General features: G+C 40.0%; 1 protein-coding gene across 1 annotated transcript; it reads left to right on the top strand.

Moving 5' to 3' along the window:
* The first annotated feature begins 718 nt into the window (after positions 1-718).
* Positions 719-21520, top strand: FAM135B (family with sequence similarity 135 member B). The gene is made up of 11 exons (XM_010176735.1): positions 719-744; positions 1613-1681; positions 4891-5045; positions 6561-8616; positions 10413-10579; positions 11818-11909; positions 15269-15366; positions 15666-15817; positions 17545-17655; positions 20113-20226; positions 21315-21520. Exons 1-11 carry the CDS (start codon positions 719-721, stop codon positions 21518-21520), a joined length of 3246 nt encoding a protein of 1081 aa, XP_010175037.1.
* Positions 21521-21875: the final 355 nt, after the last annotated feature.

A 21875-nucleotide genomic window follows, 5' to 3' on the forward strand; every position in this document is an offset into this window, starting at 1 on the left:
ATTCTGTGATTCTGTGATTCTGTGATTAATATTGTTCAAGTGGAAATTGCTTCTTGTACTTGATAATAAAGAAGACACAAAAACACTTGTCTTTTGAGCTAACTTTGTCAGATCTGCTTATCTGATCAGTTCAGCAAGCGCTGTGCCTTCCATTAGTACATTTTTTGTTATTGAGCAGACCTCAGTTCAGCCCGTCACTTGAGCTGAACTCATAGTCTGATCTAATCATTAGATTAGGGACATAAAGAAAAGGGTGAAGATTCACCTTGATTAGCTTTAGGAGTCTACAGTGTAAGTATTGACATCTCAGTTTATGTTCTGGTTCCTGTCAAAGTCAGTGCGGGTCCAGTTACTCTCTAGAGCAACTTGAACAACTCTGGTTGCTCTCCCCAAGAGCATGATTTGAGCTTGTAAAAAGAAGGTATAAAATTGAGGAAGAGATGACTGCGTGTGTGAGACTCCCCTGGTTCATTTGACTAGGTCTCCCCTGACTCTGAAAAGACCTGGGTGGCTTTCAGACAAAGGACCCAATTCTTTATGCTTCCAGCTCCCGCAAGGTGAATCCCAGCCTGCGGTTTGTTCCAGCCTCGACTGATACCAACTACCTGCTTGACCCCTGGCAAATTAAATGTCTTTGTGTGCTTCAGTTCCTTCCCATATAAACTGTGTGCATGTAATGATGCTTTCCCAACTCTGGAAGATAGTTTGAGAGGCCCAGATGAAAAGTCACACTATTAAGATACAGTCATTTTGAACTGATGCTAGACAAAAAGACATTTTTGAAAGCACAGCTGGGAGTTAGGCAGATGCCAAGATGCTATGACATATGCTTTTGCTGTCATTTTCTGACACTGTAACACAGGTCACTTTTACAAATATCATTAGTAATGAATGGGCTGCAGTTTAACAGCTTAGTACATTTGATTGCATATTATGCTTGATTCATTTAAACTCAAAGCTTATACCAGGGCAGATAGCAGCACTGAATTTTTTGTAGCTTATTTCACACTCCGTGCTCTGCCAGGCACTCAGGTCTGTGGCTCTTTTGTAATTGATTATCCAACATTGAACAGATCTACTGTCCATGAAGAGATTTGAAGAGCTCTCATCTGTAAGTATCATGACAAAGACAGATGTGTTTCTACCGTGATAGAGCTTATTCTCCCCTGGGCTGATATATAAGATTTCCTTTACTCTCTTGGGAGTCAATGTGGATATTTCCATAGAAGAGATGATCAGTTATGAATTTAGTAACTCATTCCACTGCTGCGATACAGGTTTGCATGGTGGGAAGGGAAGAAATATTCCCCATTTTAAGAATAGTAATTTGACAGCATTTAGAAAAGTAGGCAGAAGATGCACATAAGTAAATCTTGATTTACTGTCAAGGGATGCTTCTTACCTCCCAGCAAAATACGCAACAATGCCAGCTGCTTTGTGCTGGAATGGGAAAATGAAGCAGAATTTTTTTATGTCATCAGCGTGGTGCAACAAAGATGGAGCATACTAAGGAATGTGGTCCTGACAATCACTGCTCTGTTACTACCCTGGTTGTACCTGGCACCTTTCTGCAGATCTGAGGTTTAATTTGTGTATTTCTCCCTTAGGTGAGGAGATTCTCAGAAGCATTCTTCTACACTGAGCACCAGAAACTTGATGTCCTCACATTCCAGGAAGGCCTGTAAGTAGCCATTAACCCTTTCCTCTCACTGGAAAAACTAAAAATGTAGTTTAAAACATTTTGCAATCAGCACTGAGGTTTTTTTCTGCTCCGAATGGTTTGAGAGAATTCACTGGGTCTATTCTAGCTCCATATTATACGACCATTGAAATCAGTGTCAAAAGTAAGTAACTCTGATCAGGTCCCAGAAATAATTCATTCCAAGATTCCTATATTCTAGGGATACGATGCAGGAGATCCTTTTTCCTCACCTCTCTTCTCAGTTGCAACTGAGTGTATTTCTCTTCGGAGACTATCTCCACCAACACCACCAGCCTCATGGCAGGCAGAAATATTTTTTTATATCTTCCTTCAGTTAAATTCCTCAACCCACTACACTAGATCCAGTATTGGTACTTTTAATGGGAAATAACTGCTGACACGCAACAAAAACTTAACATTTAAAAATTTGCTTTTTACTATCCGTAATATAAGTTTTTGGGGGTGGGCAGTCATGGATTTCTTTTGGTATTTAGTCCAGTCCTACTTTCTATAGGAGAAAGAATCTTTAGATATAGACAGGAGCATTAAACAGCCAATGCAAAGCTGTGTATGTTCACTAGATGCAGTAGTGGAGGACAGGAATAGGTGATACCACCACATTAGCTGGAGAAACCACGGGAGTGTTATGAGCTCAGGGCTGATAATTAATTGACCGAGAACCAACAGTGCAAAACAGTCTGGGAAAACAAGCATTGCACTGGGCTGCATTAATAAAAATATGCTATAAAACGTTGGCAAGGTAAGTATTTCCTTCTGCTTGACACTTCTTGCTTGGAACCAAGCTGGGCAGTATTAGGAGCCAGTTTTAAAGCTATATCAGGGCAAATCCTGCCTTCAGTTTTAGCCAATGATCCCAAGTGGAGCACGTGAATAATACTCAGGACCTGACCCTTGAAGGCAAAGTTCAAAGTAAGATGCTCAGAATCGGATTTCTTATTAGTGAAGGATGTCCGGACTATCTCTCCACTGAAACAGCCTGTCACCATGGGGCAATCACAGCATTACCAGTGTGGAAACCCATCTTTCAGAAGGGTTTTAAAGGCCATAACATCAGGTCCTGTCACTATGATGAGGCTTAAGTGAGACATCTGCTTCTGACCTAGTGCAAAGAAGAAAATTACTTTCTCAGAGCTGTCACTGGGGACATTAAGGCTGATTCACTGTTGATGGAAAGGGCCATGACTTTGTTAGTGGATGGGTTGTACAAGGCTACCTTGTTCTGCCAAATTAGAGCAGCACTATGGCTGCAGGGTCCCTGCTGTGCTCACTTAGACCTCCCATCTCAGGTTTTAAGTAAGCTGTGTACAAGGAACAGTCCATGTCAAGATCCTAGGCTGGAGGGCATTCATGGCCCCATTCAAGCAAACATAACCTTGCACAGGGGGAAGCTTAATTGCATGAAGTGCTTTTATTTCTCCAGGCAGCCACAGAACTAGCCTGTTTCCTACAAATAAATGTAATTTTTCCTTAGTGATTATCAAAGAGACTGAGTAAAAAAAAAGTAAAATAGTTTACAAACTTTAAAAGTTTGTCTATGTAGTAAATTCTGTCTATACAGGCCTCATAGCAAAGTCATTCTTTCTTACTTCCTACCAGACAACAGCTTTTTTTTTTTTTTTTCTTTTTTCCTACCATACCATCGTTGTGAGTTCTGTGTGAGGCCATGCATCTACATGCCTGGTAGCATTGGACTACTTAGCCAGAAGAGGACACACCATTTTCAATAGGCTGGGTATCACACAGGTTGGAAGCCCCTAGTAGTTGACACATCTTCCCAGGATTTTACAGGGAAAAAAATATTTTTCTCAAACCTTTCAATATTAATGATTCATCTTTTGTGCCAGAGAACAGTCTCGAAGCATATTTAGTTTATTGTTTTTATATGTGGTCTTCAGCAAATTGCTGGCGCTATTAATATGTCAATGAGCACTTTATTATGGAGCTAAGAGTTAACTCTAAACATCCAGGTGTTGCTAGAGGAAAGAATGAGCAGTTAGCTGTTTGTGACTCTCGTCTGAGTCATGTTTTAGCAATGAATGACTTGTCTTTGAGGAAAAAATAAATGGCCTACAGGTAGGAGCAAATGATAGACAGTAACAATTCTGTTCTGAAGTTGAAGCTGATATGCTGGTCTGAACAATTTATTTGTGTCTGGACATAGGAATCTTCCATGCTGGCATGAATTACAAAACCTGTTATTTGAGTTTTGCTTCATAATATGTCAAACGTGTTTTTTCCAGTTAACTGCTACATGATGATTACCTGCCTTTTGCCAATGATAATGTGAAATATTGCCATTGTGCTCTCCTATGGGATCTGTGCAGAACTGGTTTCAGCTGACCATGTATGAAAAGCTTGTTGCCCTCCCCTTTATTCCTTAGGATAAACAGACTAATTCATCAAAGATTCAACACAAATGAACAAACTTTATATTTGAAGTTTTCCCAGGTTTTTTTTTGAGGAAGATACTTACAAAGGAAAGTTTATCAGAAATAAAATTATTGTATTTATTATAGCTGAACCCATGCTCATGTACCAGTTTAATGCCACGTTCACTGATGAAAGCCAAGTAGCATTTTACATGGTGCAAAAGATGGAAATGGGCAGTGGCTGAATAGATGTGTCTTAGCTTTTCCGGATGCATGTGAGATTTCACAGTGCTCTGAGAACTGGTATAAGCAAGACAGAAGCCCTGCCATGTATCCTTCTTGGCCTTGTTCCTCCCTGTACTGCTCAACCAGATTTTTGATTATTGCTTCCTGCATCTGGGTTTTGAAACCCCTGCCACAGTCAGAATGACGGATCTCTTTTCCTGACTGAAAAGCCAGCTGAGGAATCCAGTCTCAGCCAGCTGCAGTGACCCCCAGGGGGACAGAAACAAGTTATGGTAGCTGGAACAATTTAAAAAAGACAGAAGTTTTGCAGTGAGGGAGTGTGCAAGTTGTGGGTGTCTAACTGAGAGATAGATATCAACTCCTGGGAAACACCTCCTAGGAGCACTGGGTACCTCCTCATCGTGCAGTACTGCCTCCTTTCCTTTTCAACACGTTGCCTCTGTCCTCTACCTACGCAAACAGCTCTGCTGCTGGGCTTGCAGGAGTGATGGAGGAACAGCACAGTAACTACTCAAACACTCTTTTTTGGTTTCTTTTGTGCTTTGCTGCCAGGATCCAAAGTCATGGACAGATTTCTACAGAAATTCGTAATTCAGAGTACTTCACCAGCATGCCCCCACTTCCAGCAGAATGCCTCGACATAGATGGGGATTGGAACACCCTCCCAGTTATCTTTGAAGATAGGTACATGGATATGCCTTGCAAAGGTGAGTGAAACACCACAAGGTAGAGCTTCGTGAGACAGCTTGAGCTGAGGGAGATTTACTTCCCCAGCCCAAAGTAAGCAACCTCATATCCCTAGGACTGACTGGCTTGAATCAGAGTGTGATCTATTACGCAATATGGCCAAATTCTTCTGTTTTTCCTACAAGCAAACTATAGTATTTCCTGTAGCTTCATATTTTTAATCTTCAAAGTAAGGGGTTTATTTATAAGAGCTGTAGGCAAGTTCTAGAAAGGAAGTGAAATCTTTTGGATTTTTGTTACAGTACAAATTGAAATGAAAAACAGCTCTATGAATTTCATCCCCAGTGTGACATCTAGTGGTAAGAAAACGCAGAGCAAAACCCACAATTTCAACATGAAGCCCAACACTGTTGCTGAAAGGCAGTGTTGCTTTCCAAAAAAATATTTTTCCCTTGAGTACCCATATGAAACTTTTCATTGAGAAATTATTTAGTTCTTCAGATTTGTAATAAAATCTCATAGACCTTGGTTTCCTTTCCTTTTTACTCAACTACAAAGATCAGCAAGGAAGCAGTATGCATTAATGTTATAGGTGACCATAGCCTAGTAAATATGACCTGTGGTCCAAAATTTCCACTCTTCCAGAGTTATCCAACTGCCTAAATCTTTACAATGCCCATTACAGATACTTAAACTATTAAACCGAGTATTAAACTGACTCACAACCAAGAGCTATCACACAGAATCATACAGAATGTTAGGGATAGAAAGGGACCTTGAAAGATCATCTAGTCCAATCCCCCTGCCGGAGCAGGAACCTAAATGAGATCACATAGAAAGGCATCCAGGTGGGTTTTGAATGTCTCCAGAGAAGGAGACTCCACACCCTCCCTGGGCAGCCTGTCCCAGTGCTCTGTCACCCTCACTGTAAAGAAGTTTTTTCTCAAGTTTAAGCAGAACCTCCTGTGTTCCAGCTCACACCCATTGCCCCTTGTCCTACCATTGGGCATCACTGAGAAGAGCCTGGTTCCATCCTCCTGACATTCACCCTTAACATATTTGTAAACATTAATGGGGTCACCCCTCAGTCTCCTCCAAACTAAAGAGACCCAGCTCCCTCAGCCTTTCAGCATGAGGGAGATGCTCCACTCCCTTAATCATCTTCGTGGCTCTGTGCTGGACTCTCTCAAGCAGTTACTATGAACAGCATCGTATGGCAGCAGGAGTACAAAGAAATGTCAGCTTTGTTTTGCTTACCTGTGCTGTAAAAACTAGAGTTCTGATACAATTATACCGATGAAAGTATATTTTATTATCTTCTTTGGTCTAACTGTAACTGTTTAGTGAGTATTGTTCTAGTTCGATGCACTCTGGCATTTGCGTTTTTAATATGCCTCTGATGTATATATAATTTTTATAATATAAATATACATACTTTTTTTAGAACTTACAATCACTTTTCAAAGTCCCACATCAACTTGGTGTAATTTGTTATGTTCTTGAAGGTACTACATTTTTTCTTTCTTTTTTTTCAGATCAGAATTTGGAAGTTTTCCCAGATTTTGAGGTTCCTGAAAATACTCAAATGGATGTAATTCATGACAACAAAGATCTTGCATCAAATGATGCCACTGCAGTAGTGAAAGAAGACTTTGGGAAAAGTACTTTGCTAATACACACAGATAGGATTAATGGGAATCCCTCCTGCATATGCAGTGGTACTGAAGGTGCTGCTGAAACAGCTAGAAGTTTAAACCAGCACTCCCCATCTCAGGTATGTACAGTGAACAAAGAAGGCCAAAGGATACCTGAAAATATTTTTGTTTCAAGTATGGAAACTACTTCTGACTCAGAGCCAGGCAATACAGAATGCACATCAGAAGACTTTAAAACACCCATGGAAAATTTGTTAAAAGACAGTAGACTTATGGTGGATGTTGCCTATGGAAGTACAAAACCTAGCAATAAGGATTCCCACAAAAGTGATCCCGTGTTAGTTGTCAGTGCTCAGTATGAGTGTGGAGCATGTGGAACTGATGACTCAGAAGACAGGACTGAAATACATGAAACAGATGAATCTAGTAATCTTGGGAATAATTTCACTTCATCTGAGCTCGCACTGAATGAATTAACCAGTCTTGAAAAAACAGGAGATCCAGACACCAAGGCTCCGCTCCCTGTTTTGAAAGCTTTGCCCACACACAACTTTGAAGTGAAATTGCTCACAAAGGAGCAACGAGGTGAGGAGTGTGAAGACTTTACCCTGATGTCAGGGGTTATAAAAAGATCCTCCTCTATAATATCTGATTCAGGCATTGAAAGCGAACCGAGTTCGGTGGCGTGGTCTGATGCTCGTAGCCGGGCACTGGAGCTGCCCAGTGATCGAGAGATCCTGCACCACTTGGTACGAAGGCATGCCATCCACCGAAATTCCCTGGAGGGTGGCCACACAGAAAGCAATACCAGCTTGCCCAGTGGAATTCAAGCGTCGCTCACATCCATCAGCTCTTTGCCCTTTGAGGAAGAGGAGAGGGAAGTGGAGCTTACTAAACTGACAAAATCTGTTTCAGCTCCTCAGATCAGTAGCCCAGAAGAGCCTGCAGAGGAGGTGGATATATCCAAACACAGTGAAGCAACCTCAGGAGATTCAGGAGGAAACTTTAAAAGTTGCACAGAAACAGAGGGTGGGGATGGAAAATTAATTGTGGACTTTTCTGAGTGTCAGATCACCACTGAAAGTGGACAACTAGAACCAAGAGGACATCCCAAACCTTCTATCAAACACAGTAGCAGTAACACTGAGTTACCAGGGGAGGAGGAGACTTACTGTAATTTGGAAAATGCAAGACCACCCGTTTGTCAAAAGCAGCTCCGAGATAATGTCTCTGAGTGTCAGTCACTGGAGAGCAATGGTGATTGCAGCTTAAAAACACCAAGGGCTTATAATTACTTGGACAAAAATATAGATGATTTTGATACATGCACTGAGGATCCAAAGGATAAACTTAAGCTGGACAGTTTAAAAATACAACAAGGCTTTTACTCCAATAGCAGCATTTCAGGAGAGGAGAGTTTCTCACAAAGCATAAAGCTGGTACCAGATTTTTGCTATCCTGTTCCAGCTCCTTCAGAAACCTCAACTGAATTTGGGTCAATGCAAGGAGAGTGTGGTAGCTCTCTTGCTGATGAGAGCCCATCCATGTATGCAGAAATGCAGGGGTTACAAGAAATTGAGCTCAACGACTCACCTGCCTCAGTGGACCCTGCTGCAGGATCCTACCAGGCTGAATATCCTCAGGAACCTGACAGCCAAGAGCATAAACTTGTGGCTAATGGCACTGGGTTTCATTTGGTGACAACAGAGGGAGTAGCCCTGGAAAGCAGAAAGGCTGTTGATGTGGTTAACCTGTCTGTCTCTTGCACAGCCACATGTCTTCCCTTTTCTTCTGTGCTCAAAGAGACCCCTGCTATGGCTGGCTCCTCTGCAAAGCAGGCTGCATTCCCCATCACACGCCAGCCTCTGGGCTCTTTCGGAGTTGTGTCTTGTAATTCAAATGAGATGGATGAAGAGACCAATGAAAGGATGCTAAAGTAAGAATGTTTATTAATTTTCTTCATTAATGTTACTGTAATGCCAAGACACCCTGACAAATTTCAAAGCCCTAATACAGTAGTGTCATAGTTTCTAACTACTAAGAAAATTAACTCTATCCTAGGCAAAAAACCAAGACAAGTAGGCATACTGTAAGCTTGCGTTCAGAGACTGAGGAATGTAATTCCTGCCTGAGGAATTACAGTATGAATAATCCAAATAGACAAATATGTTGTATAGAATAAATAATCTAAATATACAGGAAGTCTGTTTAGATAGATTCAACAGATGTCTTTGACAATGTCCTTAATCCTCATGAAAAACAGTGAGATATAGGCGGCTTAAATAATCTTTAAGATCTGTCCCTTCTTCATGAAGTCAGTTTTACCCAGACTTGAGTGTTGATCCCAGATAGTCAGTTCACTATGGCTGTGCCATTGCTTGTTTTTCTCTTCTGCTTAAATAATTGCAGTCATTCACTGAACTATGAAACAGGAGTACAGACTGGTTGTTAAGGTCTCAGCTTCAGGTTCTCAAACTGCAAAAAAATGGGACAATTGGCATTCTGGGTATCTGAAGGAGAGGCATTATTTATTTTCTTGCTTCATTGCCCATGGCAAAAGTGCCACATTGTGGCCTTGATGTCCCAGTGGCCCATTTCACAGATTGACTCACTAGCAGATGTATACTGTTACACTTTGGTGTCTCTGCTGGGAAAACAGTAGCATGGGAATTTCTCAATCCATTCAGCTGTCCAAAATGTTGGCTTTCTGCGCATACATTCACTTGTGACCCAAAGCTTACTTTTATTTTTTTTTTTGAAAGATCTTGAGGTTTGTTTTATAGACCCTGCTGTAAGTCTTGCTTAATCTTTTTTTTTTTTTTTTTTTTTTTTTTTTTTTTGTGAAGCTAAATAAATATTTAAGCATATATTCATGCACATGAATCCAGGGCCTCCAGGTCCACAGCCTGAATGCTAGATTTTTAATTCTTGTATCCCTTTAAAGTCAGTAGGCCTGATGTAAATAATCGCTTACCATTATATCAAAGGGCCTTAAGCTATCCCCAGATAAGGGGTTTATATCTCCTAACCTGATCCATCTCAGTTTTCTGTTGTGATTATTAATTCCTAAAAGCTCTGGATAAGTTTTGCTAAGTCAAAAAACTACTGAAGAGTTTGAAGAAGCCAGCAGAATGCTTCGGGGTAAATTTGTTTTTCCAATTTTAAACCTTGAATAGGAAAGAGGTTGACTTAATTCTTTCAGCACTGAACTGTTCTTCCTCACTACTAAATGTTTTCAAAAGAACCTGAAACCAAACCAAACCAAAAATATCTACCATATGAGGTGTATCCTTTAACTCTACAGTCTGAGAAATGGGGAGAACACCTTCTAGCTTCCTATAAATGCATCTGAAGCTAGAAAAATGATACATTTTGCATTTCAGTATCTGTAAGGCTGATGGCATTGTTAAGATGCAAAATTACTACTTTTGTTTCTTAGTCTCATTGTTATGACCATCTGAAAATTATTTTTTTCAAATCCTTCATTCCTCTGACAGGTGTGGGCTGCTAATGGACTTTAGCTATACTCTGTGTGTAGCCAAATCACTCAGAAACAGATTTTCTTCCCTGCATCCTGATTTCTTTCAATCACTATTCATAAGGAATAGTATCCAGGACTCTATTCGAAAGCTGCATAAGTAACTTCTTGCATATACCAGCCTCCTCATTTCTAGTTGGAAGGTTTGTTGTTGAACAAGCAGTTCTATTGTGATTAATGAATGCATTCTTCAGTTTTTATCAGGCCAAAGAAAAATTTAAAAAAGAAATGAAGATTGAAGGATTTCTGTACAGTGACTTATCTGTACTAGCCTCTGATATCCCATATTTTCCACCAGAGGAAGAGGAAGAAAATTTGGAAGATGGAATTCACCTGGTTGTCTGTGTCCATGGATTGGATGGTAAGGCCAGGAGGAATTGTTGTTTGTAAGTCATTTTGGTGTAAACAAAATGGTATAAAAAAAGGGTAGATGTTCAGCAAGGATGAAAGAGTGGAGAGTCTGAGGAAAGTATTTATCTTAGCTAAATATTTAGTCCTTATTATGTTAGTCAGTTATTCAATCCATTGCAATAAAGGATCTAGGAGAATATTAAATATTTGCTCAACATTTTTGTTGTTTTTTAAATGGAGTTCTACACGAAAGTACATCAGTCCTGTGTACAGGAGGAGTTCATTACAGTAACTCTTCTTGTCTTTCTGCAGATGCTTGGTTGTTTTGCAGTATGTCACCAGAACGAAAACATCCCCCAACATTGTATACAGGGTAGATAGTGGCCTACTTTAGAAAGTGAGAGAATAAAAACCATTATTCACTGTACAGGAAACATGGCCTGGAATTTTTTACATATATACTTGCTAAGCAGAAAACAGATATGTTCAACTTGAAACTTCTCTTGACAAATTATTGATATCAATGAGAAAGTTGTCGATGTTAACCTTGAAACTACAGAGAAGGAGGGGTAGAGACTCTGAAATCTCAGGCATTCTCAGGTGGAAAACAAATGCTGACTTGAGCAAGGAGCATTTGCTATTCAATATCTCAGTGGCAGTAGTGTCCTTCTCATGAGGTGAAGATACCTCCTTTTCCAACAAAACATTTCAGAAGATTTTGGAATTTCCTAGTATGGAATGGGATATCTCCCAAAATATTAGGAGTCTGAACAGTATTTCAACACTGTCTCTAATTGTGAATACACAGAGGCAGGCTGCTCTGCTTCTGAAGGTACAGTCCTAAAACTTGGCACATGTGCTGAGATCCCTGACAGGGCTGCAGTGTCCCCTCAGCAGATGTGAAGGTGGAAGGACAGACTTCAGCTTTTTGTCTTTTTGTCTTATCTCTGCTGCTCAGCAAATAGGGTACAGAGTTATTCTGGGTTTGATCTTTGTCCTTTCTTCTGCACCATTTATGCAATCCCCAGCAGCAAGAGGTGAGGTCCAGCCCCACCTTGTGCAGGCTGTGGCTACTCTTGCTCTCCTGCTGTTTCAATGCATGGTCCAATGGTGTGGTGATCTGTCTTAGCAGCACTTAGCAAGAGCTCCCTGGTCTCAAGGTTTATAGGAAGACAAAGGTATTAAATTGACTCAATATTAGTTATTTTTCTGTTGAATTACATCTTATAAAGTACCATTTATTTCTAGGTAACAGTGCAGATCTGCGGCTGGTAAAGACTTTTATAGAACTGGGACTCCCTGGTGGAAAACTGGACTTCCTAATGTCTGAAAGAAATCAGGTAGTAGAGAGTTAATTTCTTTCTTTCTTTAGATCTGCTACAGGCTGTTGACATTGCTGAAATAGGGCCTTGTCACAGATAGAGAGCATCAGAGGGAGTTATGCACTTCATTCGTAAGAAAGTTGTAACTATTTTTATTGATATAAAAGTGAACTCACAAAGTTCAAAGGTTAATGTGACATTCATTTAACAGAATTCGATGGCGAGGTTCACTTGATTATTTACCACACAGAGGACAGGGTCAGACAAAACTGTCAAGGAGACCTTCCCTTTGAGTCACAAGGTTTTGGAAAGGGCCCCCTTGCTCTCTAAACTCCTTCTCTGAGAGGAGTCTAGGTGTGACTAGAGCCAATCCTAGTCCCAGACTTGATCAATGGTTTATGTCTAAAGGATTATATATGCACAATCAATCCTTTGCATCTCTTAGCTAAGACTTTATAGTTTAGCAGCTATTAGTCACTTACTGAGGATCTGTCATGTCAAGGAATCTCTCAACCTCAAGGAGAAACCTCAAGAGACGTTCCTGATTCAAGGGGAGATCCTGGCATGCAGCCTGCTGTTGTTTCAGGAATGCTCAATGGGCCCTGGGCTGTCCACTGTTGATGGAGGAAGACGACTGACCTGTAGTCATATTTGCATGCCAGCCATATTTTGTTTGTTGAATGCTCAGCAAGCCCTCCATTGTTGGAGCAAGTTACACAAGATAGCCCTTGGCTATTGTGCTTTTACCCATCTTCCCTGAGCTGGATGCAGATATCACGACCAGAGAGCATCCATTGTGGTCACCACTGGTGGTTATCGCTTGAACAGGGTTACAGGAAATCAAGTGGTGGGGGTAGGGGGAGCACACCATCACAATCCTGCAGCAAAGCCTTTTTACCAGCTGAATGAAGCAAAAGCACTGGGGAATTCAAGGAAATTTTATGTAGCATTTAGTGCAAAGGCCTGGTCCTGTCTAATTTGATAGGGTGTTCAAACCCATCAGAAAATATTCCTAGCATTAAAGTCACAGGCAATGACATTCCACTTATAGGGCTAGACCTTAGAAGAAGAAAATTGATCTATCCTGTCAGTTTGCAAACTTAACCAGCCTCACACCTTTGCCTGTTGGATGCCAGGCAACACAGCACCAGCAGAAAGCAGCAAATTTAGTGATGCTAAATTCTCTGGAGGATGTGGAATATCCAGCAGGTGTTGTCAGCTTCCTTTGCTGTTGTTTCTCCTGTTGCAATACTTGTGAGATTTATTTCCTTGAATGATAAAGAAATGTCTTCCAGAAAAATTCATTGCTAGTCTAGGCAGAGAAACAGAGATTAATTCTGTGCTTTTCTCTGCAATGAGCGCATATTTATGACACAGAGGCCTGACTGTGTGCACAAGATAAGGATTTCCAGTGCCCAGTCAGAAGCACTGTTCTGATTTATGAGTAGCCGAGAAACTTGAGTCAAAACTTTCTAACCTGCTTTGGTCAACAGCTTTTATATTTTGAAGTGACCAGTTGGTGTTAGGCTGTTACCCTTCCACCTTCCAATGTACATCTGTCAGCAGCAGACCTGCACTGTGAACGTAAGCAAGATGAAAATAATGAGGAGACCACTTCAGACTTGCTTAAAAGGCTCTTCTAATGTTTTCAGAGAATGAAACATCTTACAACATTTCTGTTTAACATTATTCAGAGCCCATAATGGGAATTTTTAGTGCTTTTGTAGTCTGGGAAGGTGAGGAAGTTCCCATGGCACTGGAAATAGAACCCATCTAGTTTAATAACTATTTGGTTCCTGTAAAGCATTTTGTCACCCTGTTTTCCCTGTTCTGACAACCACACTGAAAATGACCCAAGAAATAATTCATTTAGCTGTAGTCTGCATTATAGAAGAGAATGCAATTCACTTTTTTTAGGCATTCATTTGTGATATATTTGACAAGCTCAATCGGGTTGAGATGATACTCAAGGACGGAGATATAACCAGGCGAAATGTGACACTTGATGCATTTTGTTTATGATTAATGATCAGGCTGATATTCTTCCACTTTTAAACATGAAAGATTTGGGATACTGAGCCCAGCAGGAAATCATTAATTATCAACACAGACAAATCAAACAGGCAGAAGTTTAGTGGACTGTAGTTTATGAGAACGTTTATTTTAAGGCTGTATTTTGAAGTGAATATGCTCATGTTTTCCTTTGCAAGAGCTGCAATTAGCAAAATGAGTTGTGTCACAAAAGCATTAATTACTGATATGTTTGCTCTGAATCGCTGTTCCAACATTTGATGATTGCTTTTGTGGCATCTCATTAGTTATGAATTTGATTTAGAGTCCTGTTGGATTGCCAAATGACAAAGTTCTGAATAAGATCTGCCTGCAGTTGTATAGACCGGACAACATATTATTTGTTTTATTGTATCACAACTGGCAGTACTGTTGCAAGCATCAAAATTTTGTTTCTTTCTAACATTCATTGTCTTACGGATAACAGTTGAATAACAAACATGCAGTGGTGGGCAAATAATTTTGTGATTACATCTTTAGCATCAGCACAACTCGAGTGTCAAGTGTATAATAATGTAAACTATTTCACAGTAGTAATCTGTTAAATCCTACATGTCAAAAGCTTTTCTTAATGTGTAGAGTATGGTATCTAGAATGGATGAACATTAGCAGTTCTCACCAGTGTCAAGTCAGGCTGCTTTAAGGTCATACTTATGACTTTGGAATCACTCCCCTAATATTGTTAAACTTATTAATAAATTGTAGATCTGGGTTTATCTTATCATGACATGTGCCAAAGTTAGAGGCTTAGTCTGTAGAAAAAGACAAGTCATCACTTTAAAAATATTAATTGTGTTCTAGAGAGCCCTATTTCCATGCCCTACGAAGTGCAAGGTCACTTTAGTCCTATCTTGAATTCTCAGGTTGTGTTCTTGAAGCTAAAAGGTACAATATAGAGTCAAAGAGCCTCTTTGAAAGAAAATTTTGCCTTACTTACAAGCTCACTGAGGACATTGAATTTCTGTGTGGTCTTTAAAAACAGATATGTGACCCACATTGACCCATGGTATTGTTACTGTTGATGATAAGTGAGAAAGAAATTACTTGTCTTTAGTAAGTTTGCAATATTAGTTGGAAGCTAATTGCTAATAAAGTGAAAGTAAAACTTCATGACTCTGTTTTCAAAGGAGAATTTCAATTTCTATATGACCTAGAGACTGAGAAAATCCCTGACCCTGCCTTGAGTGTGTTTAAAGAAATTTTGGACTGGTTATTACATTTCTGCTTGCATCTTACTTTGAAAATAACATCAGTCTGCAATAAGTGCAATATATTTTAATTCACTGACTCATTCCATTTTTCACCAGACTGATACTTTTGCTGATTTTGATACAATGACTGACCGATTATTGGATGAAATCATTCAGCATATCCAGTTGTACAACCTCTCCATATCCCGAATAAGGTAAGCATTCTGATAGTTAATAGTCTGTAACTGTTTGAGTTAAATAAAGAACATTTGGTGAAATTAACTTTTCCAAAAGTGTCCTGTGTCAAAAGCTCTTGAATCAGTGAAACGAATTTTTACATTGTTATAGATAGAAGAGTGTCTACTAGGCTAAAAAAAATGTGAAATGTTAATTAAAGGATGTTACTGAAAGCCCTGAGAGACTCTCCGCAAGAGCAATTTATGCCACTTTTATGTTTAATTAAAGTAAAATACAGATGGTTTTTGTGTTAATGTAATTATTTCTTTTCCAACAGTTTTATTGGACATTCCCTTGGTAATGTCATCATTCGATCTGTACTAACTCGCCCCAGGTTTCGCTATTACCTCAACAAGTTGCACACCTTCCTGTCCCTCTCTGGGCCTCACCTGGGAACCCTTTATAACAACAGTACTTTGGTTAGTACAGGTAAGAGTTGATGGGAAAGCTATGACTAGCTGCAGTCCGTGGAGGTAGTAATAAAGTCTAACATGACTTGTATACCGCAGTTGTGGAAAATATTTGTGGAAGACTTCAAATCCACACAGAAAAAATTTCAATGAGGGGCTGTCAGTACCTACTACAAAGTCCAGCACAGTGCTCCGTAGAAAATCCAAGAGTGTGGAGCAGTGAGAGATGGATGACCTTCCTTCCACGTACTCTTCTCTTTCTCTGTATACTGCCAATAAAGACAGGCATTTCCAAGGCTGAAGAAGACACTTACAGTACTATGGGAATTAAATGTCCCACAGTTCACCCTTCCTGAGTATTTATGCTACCATGACAAGGACAATCATAGAATCACAAACTAGTTTGAGTTGGAAGGGACCAGTATATTCATCAATGACCTGGATGAGGGAAGAGAGTGCACTGTCAGCAAGTTTGCTGATGATACAAAGCTGGGAGGAGTGACTGACACACCAGAAGTCTGTGCTGCCATTCAGCAAGACCATGACAGGCTGGAGAGTTGAGTGGGGAGAAATTTAATGAAATACAACAAGGGCAATGTAGAGTCTTGCATCTGGGAAAGAACAACCCAATGTACCAGTCTAGGTTAGGGACAGACCTGTTGGAGAACAGTGTAGGGGAAATGGATCTGGGAGTCCTGGTGGACAGCAGGATGACCGTGAGCCAGTACTGTGCCCTTGTGGCCAAGAAGGCCAATGGCATTCTGGTTTGCATTAGAAGGGGTGTGGTTAGTAGGTCAAGAGAAGTTCTCCTCCCTCTCTACTCTGCCCTGGTGAGGCCACATCTGGAATATAGTATCCAGTTCTGGGCCCTACGGTTCAAGAAGGACAGGGAACTACTTGGAAGAGTCCAGTGCAGAGCCACCAAGATGATGAAGGGAGTGGAGCATCTTCCTTTTGAGGAAAGGCTGAGGGAGCTGGGTCTCTTAGTGTGGAGAAGAGGAGACTGAGGGGTGACCTCATTAATGTTTACAAATATGTAAAGGATGAATGGCAGGAGGATGGAGTCAGGTTCTTCTCGGTGATGTCCAATGGTAGGACAAGGGGCAATGGGTGCAAGCTGGAGCGTAGGAGGTGCCGCTTAAACATAAGGAAAAACTTTTTCACTGTGAGAGGGACAGGACACTGGGACAGGCTGCCTAGAGAAGTTGTGGAGTCTCCTTTTCTGGAGACATTCAGAACCCTTCTGGATGCATTCCTGTGTGACTTACTGTAGGTGATCCTGCTCTGGAAGGGTGGTTGGACTAGATGATTTTTCGAGGTCTCTTTCAATCCCTAACATTCTGTGATTCTGTGATCTAGTCCAACTCCCTTGCAATGATCAGGAACATTTTCAACTAGATCAGTTTGCTCAGAGTCCCGTCCATCCCGACTCTGAATGTTTCCGGGGATGGAGCATTTACCACCTCTCAGGGCAACCTGTTCCAGTATTTCACCACCCTCATTAAAAAAAAAATAAAAAAATCTTCCTTATATCTAGTCTAAAACTACAGTCTTTTAGTTTAAAAATTACTTCTATCCAGTGAGACCCTTAGATTTTTTTTGCTGTTGATTAGCAACACTAGAGGAAACAAAAACCTATATTGAGTTACAGTGCTACTCTTACTGTAGGCACACATCTTCCATCTTCAATCCCCCTGGTTGTTAATTTGCAAACAGAGTAAAAATATGCACTGATTTTCATTCCAGGTCTATGGCTCATGCAGAAGTTGAAAAAGTCAGGGTCACTTTTGCAACTGACCTTCAGGGACAATGCGGATCTGCGCAAGTGTTTCCTCTACCAACTCAGTCAAAAAACGGGTAAGTAAGGCTTGATGTAGCTGTGTAAATATCAAGGGCCATTCCAAAGGACTGTGTTGGATTGCAATGTCCTCCAGGGAGTAAAGTAAATCTGCATTTGGTTAATGATCTTTCTGTAGACACTTTTTCTGTTGAGGAGGGCTGCTTTGTCTATAATCTATTATCTATTTTATCTGTGCATTTTTTCTGCGCCAATTATCATTGAATATATTTGCAAAACTGTTATCATCAAATAAGACCTCTATGCCGTAGTAAACATGTACCTAAGTTTATATTCTGCAAGCAAGAAATATCATTCTTGACAGGCCACCATAGCTTAATTTATGTTACTAGATGAAAACCATTTTTCTTTTTTCTTTTTTTTTTTTATGTTTAACATCTCTTGTCTCTAGGAAATATGACTCTGTGAGATGAAAAGTAAATTTTATTCATGTCTATCGTGACACCTTCGTACTACAGAGAGATGTATGGCCTCACACTGGAAAAATTATGTCTAAATAGAGATCTTTTACCCTTTCTTTGGTCTGTCATGAATAAATGAAATAAATCAGGCTTTTCTTAAGAAAAGACAGCAAACATGATCCTACTGTTCAAACAAATGGGGGGTTTTTTTTAATTATTTTTAATATTGTGTGTGAGCAACCTGGCGATAAGTAGGTAGTCACAAGGTCACTACTTGTTATTTAATTTCTTTCTTATACTTTGACACATTGCTAGTAGGAAACAAAGACTATGTTAAGGTGAATATAGCTTCTTAATTCTTAGTCTGACAGACATAGAGCTGTTTCATAATTTTATTAACACACTACATGATTTAGTCAATGATGGGAAGCTGCTGTATCTTGGCATTATATGAATTTCCTTATTTGAATTTTTCCTTTGATACCCTGGCTCTCATTGCTGTGGACTACAGTTGATGTCTGCTTTACTACTGTCATCTTCAAATAAAATTAAATCTACACAGAAAGCTCACACTATAACTTCCCAAGCCAAGTATTCCCAAGCATGTGTTGTGAGTCAAAGCTATTCATTGTTTGTTAGCTTGGTAGACTGAAGATCTTACAGGCTGTAAATTCAGGTGTCCCTGCAAAAGCAGAAAGCAGAAATTTAATTGTGAAGAGGGTTTTCTGTAAAGTTAGAATCGTCAAAGTAGAGGCTTAGGTAAAAAATCTGAAGAAGTCATTAGATCCAGACATGAACAAAGAAGCTGGCATGCTGACTAAAAATAGAGATGCTCCTACTCTAGCACCCTGCTCCTGCTCCCAAAAGTAGTTGAGAGAACCTACAGAGGGTCTACCATCACAAGCATTGTTGTACCTACTTTCCCAGATAACTCTTTAAGCCTCCAGCAATTTCTGACTTTCTTTTTAAAGTAGAAGTCCTTTGTACATTTCAATCTCTTTAAATGTTCCTTGTGCTTGTACTGAAAGAACAAGCATAAGGAGCCTCTTCACATAAGATTTTAGACATGATAATACTCACTGTTGCTTTTCCTACATTTTACTTCAGACCAAATTCATAAACTCATTTGGTTTGACAGCATAAGAAGAAAATGATAGATAGCTTCAGCCAGGCTTAGTAAGGGCAACCAGCAGTGGTGGTCAACTTTTCTATGAAAATCTAGAAATCAAAGGACTTGCTTCTGGGACCCTTTTCCATAAAGGAGAGTGAAAGAAGATCAAGCCCACAGCTCTTCTGTGTTCAGTACTCTCTGGACTATTAGACTTAGATCATCTGTGTCCATTTTCCTGCTTTTCTGCTGAATGTGAGTGATGGAGGGCTCAAGAGACTGCAGACAGGGTAAACAGCGGCGGCCTGTTTCCACAGTCCATCACTGGCCCCACTGCCTCCAGGGAAGAGGGAGAATTCCTGGTTTCCAGTCCACGTACCAGCAGTGTGCATTTATCAAGGGACTGCTGAATACAGGGACTGGATCCCAAGGCTCCCTCAACACTGATGTAATAGTTATGACATCATAGCAGTGAAGCTCGTTCCTCTTCTCCTCCCTCTCCCTATTTTGTTTTAAAATTGTAATAATTTGCTGTCTTATTTTTGAATGTGACCCCCAGTCCTGTGAACAGTTATTTATCTAAAACCACGCATTGATTGTAGTGGAGCTTTACTTGTGTTTCCAATGTTTAGAGGCATAAATGTTTGCAAGATTAGGGTTTTAAGCAAACACTTTTTTCGAACAGAGACAGTTCTTACTATTTTCGTTGACATACAATTAGCCTGTATGAATGCTGATGAGTAACAAAAAGTTCAGACAAGCAATAGAAATTTGTTTAAGCTATTATGAATATTTCTAAGCTTGTGTTTCATGTTTTAATTATTATAATCTATTTTGCACTCTAGATTTTCAAATGTGTTTGAAACATGAAGTAGTCATACTGACACTGCATATATTTGCATCACTGTGCATCATTGTCATAAATGTATTTAATGCATTTGCCACAGGTCTTCAATACTTTAAAAATGTTGTGTTAGTGGCCTCACCCCAAGACAGATATGTACCCTTTCATTCAGCAAGAATAGAAATGTGCAAAAATGCACTTAAGGACAGACACACAGGTATGTTTAAGATCCTTTTCTACATTTGCAAAGCTGTTGAAGGAATTGTGTTTTTGTATAACTGAGGTCATTGCATTAGAAGGGTTTTTCATCAGCATGATGAAAACTCAAATATTTATTTGATAAGAAAGTGTTCTCTTCCCACAGGAAATCACTGAAATCAATAAAAGAAGCTCTTTAAGAAGCTCTTTGTCTGATGAAAACAAATTTCAATCAGGTCATAATCAAAGGTTTCTCACTGCTTCTTCCCCTTCCCTCTATTTTTTTTTTCTAGTGATGAGACTAGAACTAGCACTTCATGGTCTTTTTCCATAGTCTACTGATTTAGTAATATTGTCTTACCTTTGTTTCACATCATGAAATCTCTCTCATTGCATCCCAAGTCAGTTTCCCTTTGTTTTCAATAGTGTTTTGAAGAATGCCAGGTAATTTAAGGGACAGATCTAAAATCATACTGGTTTGTAATAAAATCTGCAAAGCACATCAGGACTTATGCCACCAGAGGTCTAACCCTCCTGTAAGCTCAAACTGCGTATTGTCCTAGTAGTGTCTTTGTTATTAGTAGCCTCCCTCATTTATAAAATGTTTCATGGCTTCAGTTTGATACCACTTACAGAAAATATGCTTAGTGTCATTTCATACCCCGAGCCATTGTTTTTGCCCTATAAACTCCTCAACTATCTGCATTATGTCCTTCCTGCATTAGAATCCCCAGAGAAACACAAATGGACCTCTATGTCTTGCCAGATCCTTTTGCATTTGAATTCACAGGCAGCAGGAGTCCAACCCTTTTCCCTTGAAGGAAACAAGAGCATTTCCTTCCACCACAGAGGAAATGAGACTAAATTCTGAGGTGTGTCCCACTCCTCATGCTAGCAGCTCCAGCAGACCTCTTTGATGGCCAGTGCCTCCATTAGATTAAACAACATCCTGGCACTTAGAGAATCTTTGAAATGGGCTGCCATCTCTTACATTTTGGACTTGCTTCCATTTTCCTTCTCATTGCGACTGTAATTAAATGATACTGTAAGGAAAGAGGAGATCTGGAAGCTTTGGTATGTAGGTGTGACATCTAAACTCTTTTGCAGGTCCTGTTTATGCAGAAATGATTAACAACCTGCTCCAGCCTTTGATTGGGGCGAAGGACTGCACTTTGATCAGACACAACGTGTTCCATGCTCTGCCAAACACCGCCAACACATTGATAGGCCGGGCTGCCCACATTGCCGTGCTGGACTCTGAACTTTTCCTGGAGAAGTTTTTCCTCGTGGCAGGACTCAACTACTTCAAATAGTGCCTGAAGTATGGGGTAAAAGAGGCAAACCTTTCCATTAAGTGGAGGAGAATCTTTTAGCCAAAAAAGCGCAGTGTTAGAAATGAGATCAGGTGGGACTTTCTCCATTTCCATTTCTGTTTCAGAGAATAAAGTGCTACGGCTTTAAGGCATTCAAGCTTCCAAATATTGGTGCTTTTGGAAGAAATAAATATTCCTTTTCAGTTTCTATGCTGTTTGTCCACATAAAGACATGAGACACTTCTGAAGTACAGAATCAGAATAAGAAGGCTAATGCTCTAAATGTGATTGGACCAATATGATTCCCATTTCTTCTGAATATTAACTGAGGAACTTGCCTGTCCTTGATTTAATG

This window comes from Antrostomus carolinensis, unplaced genomic scaffold (assembly GCF_000700745.2).
Source record: "Antrostomus carolinensis isolate BGI_N321 unplaced genomic scaffold, ASM70074v2 scaffold3841, whole genome shotgun sequence".
NCBI classification, from domain to species: Eukaryota; Metazoa; Chordata; class Aves; order Caprimulgiformes; family Caprimulgidae; genus Antrostomus; species Antrostomus carolinensis.

What these genes read in the sequence shown, in the direction of transcription:
- FAM135B (XM_010176735.1), top strand. Translation starts at nt 719, where the DNA reads ATGAAAAGTCACACTATTAAGATACA. An exon ending in ACCAATGAAAGGATGCTAAA is followed by an intron (nt 8,617 to 10,412) that starts GTAAGAATGTTT and finishes TGCATTCTTCAG; the next exon opens with TTTTTATCAGGCCAAAGAAA. An exon ending in CTGTGTCCATGGATTGGATG is followed by an intron (nt 10,580 to 11,817) that starts GTAAGGCCAGGA and finishes ATTTATTTCTAG; the next exon opens with GTAACAGTGCAGATCTGCGG.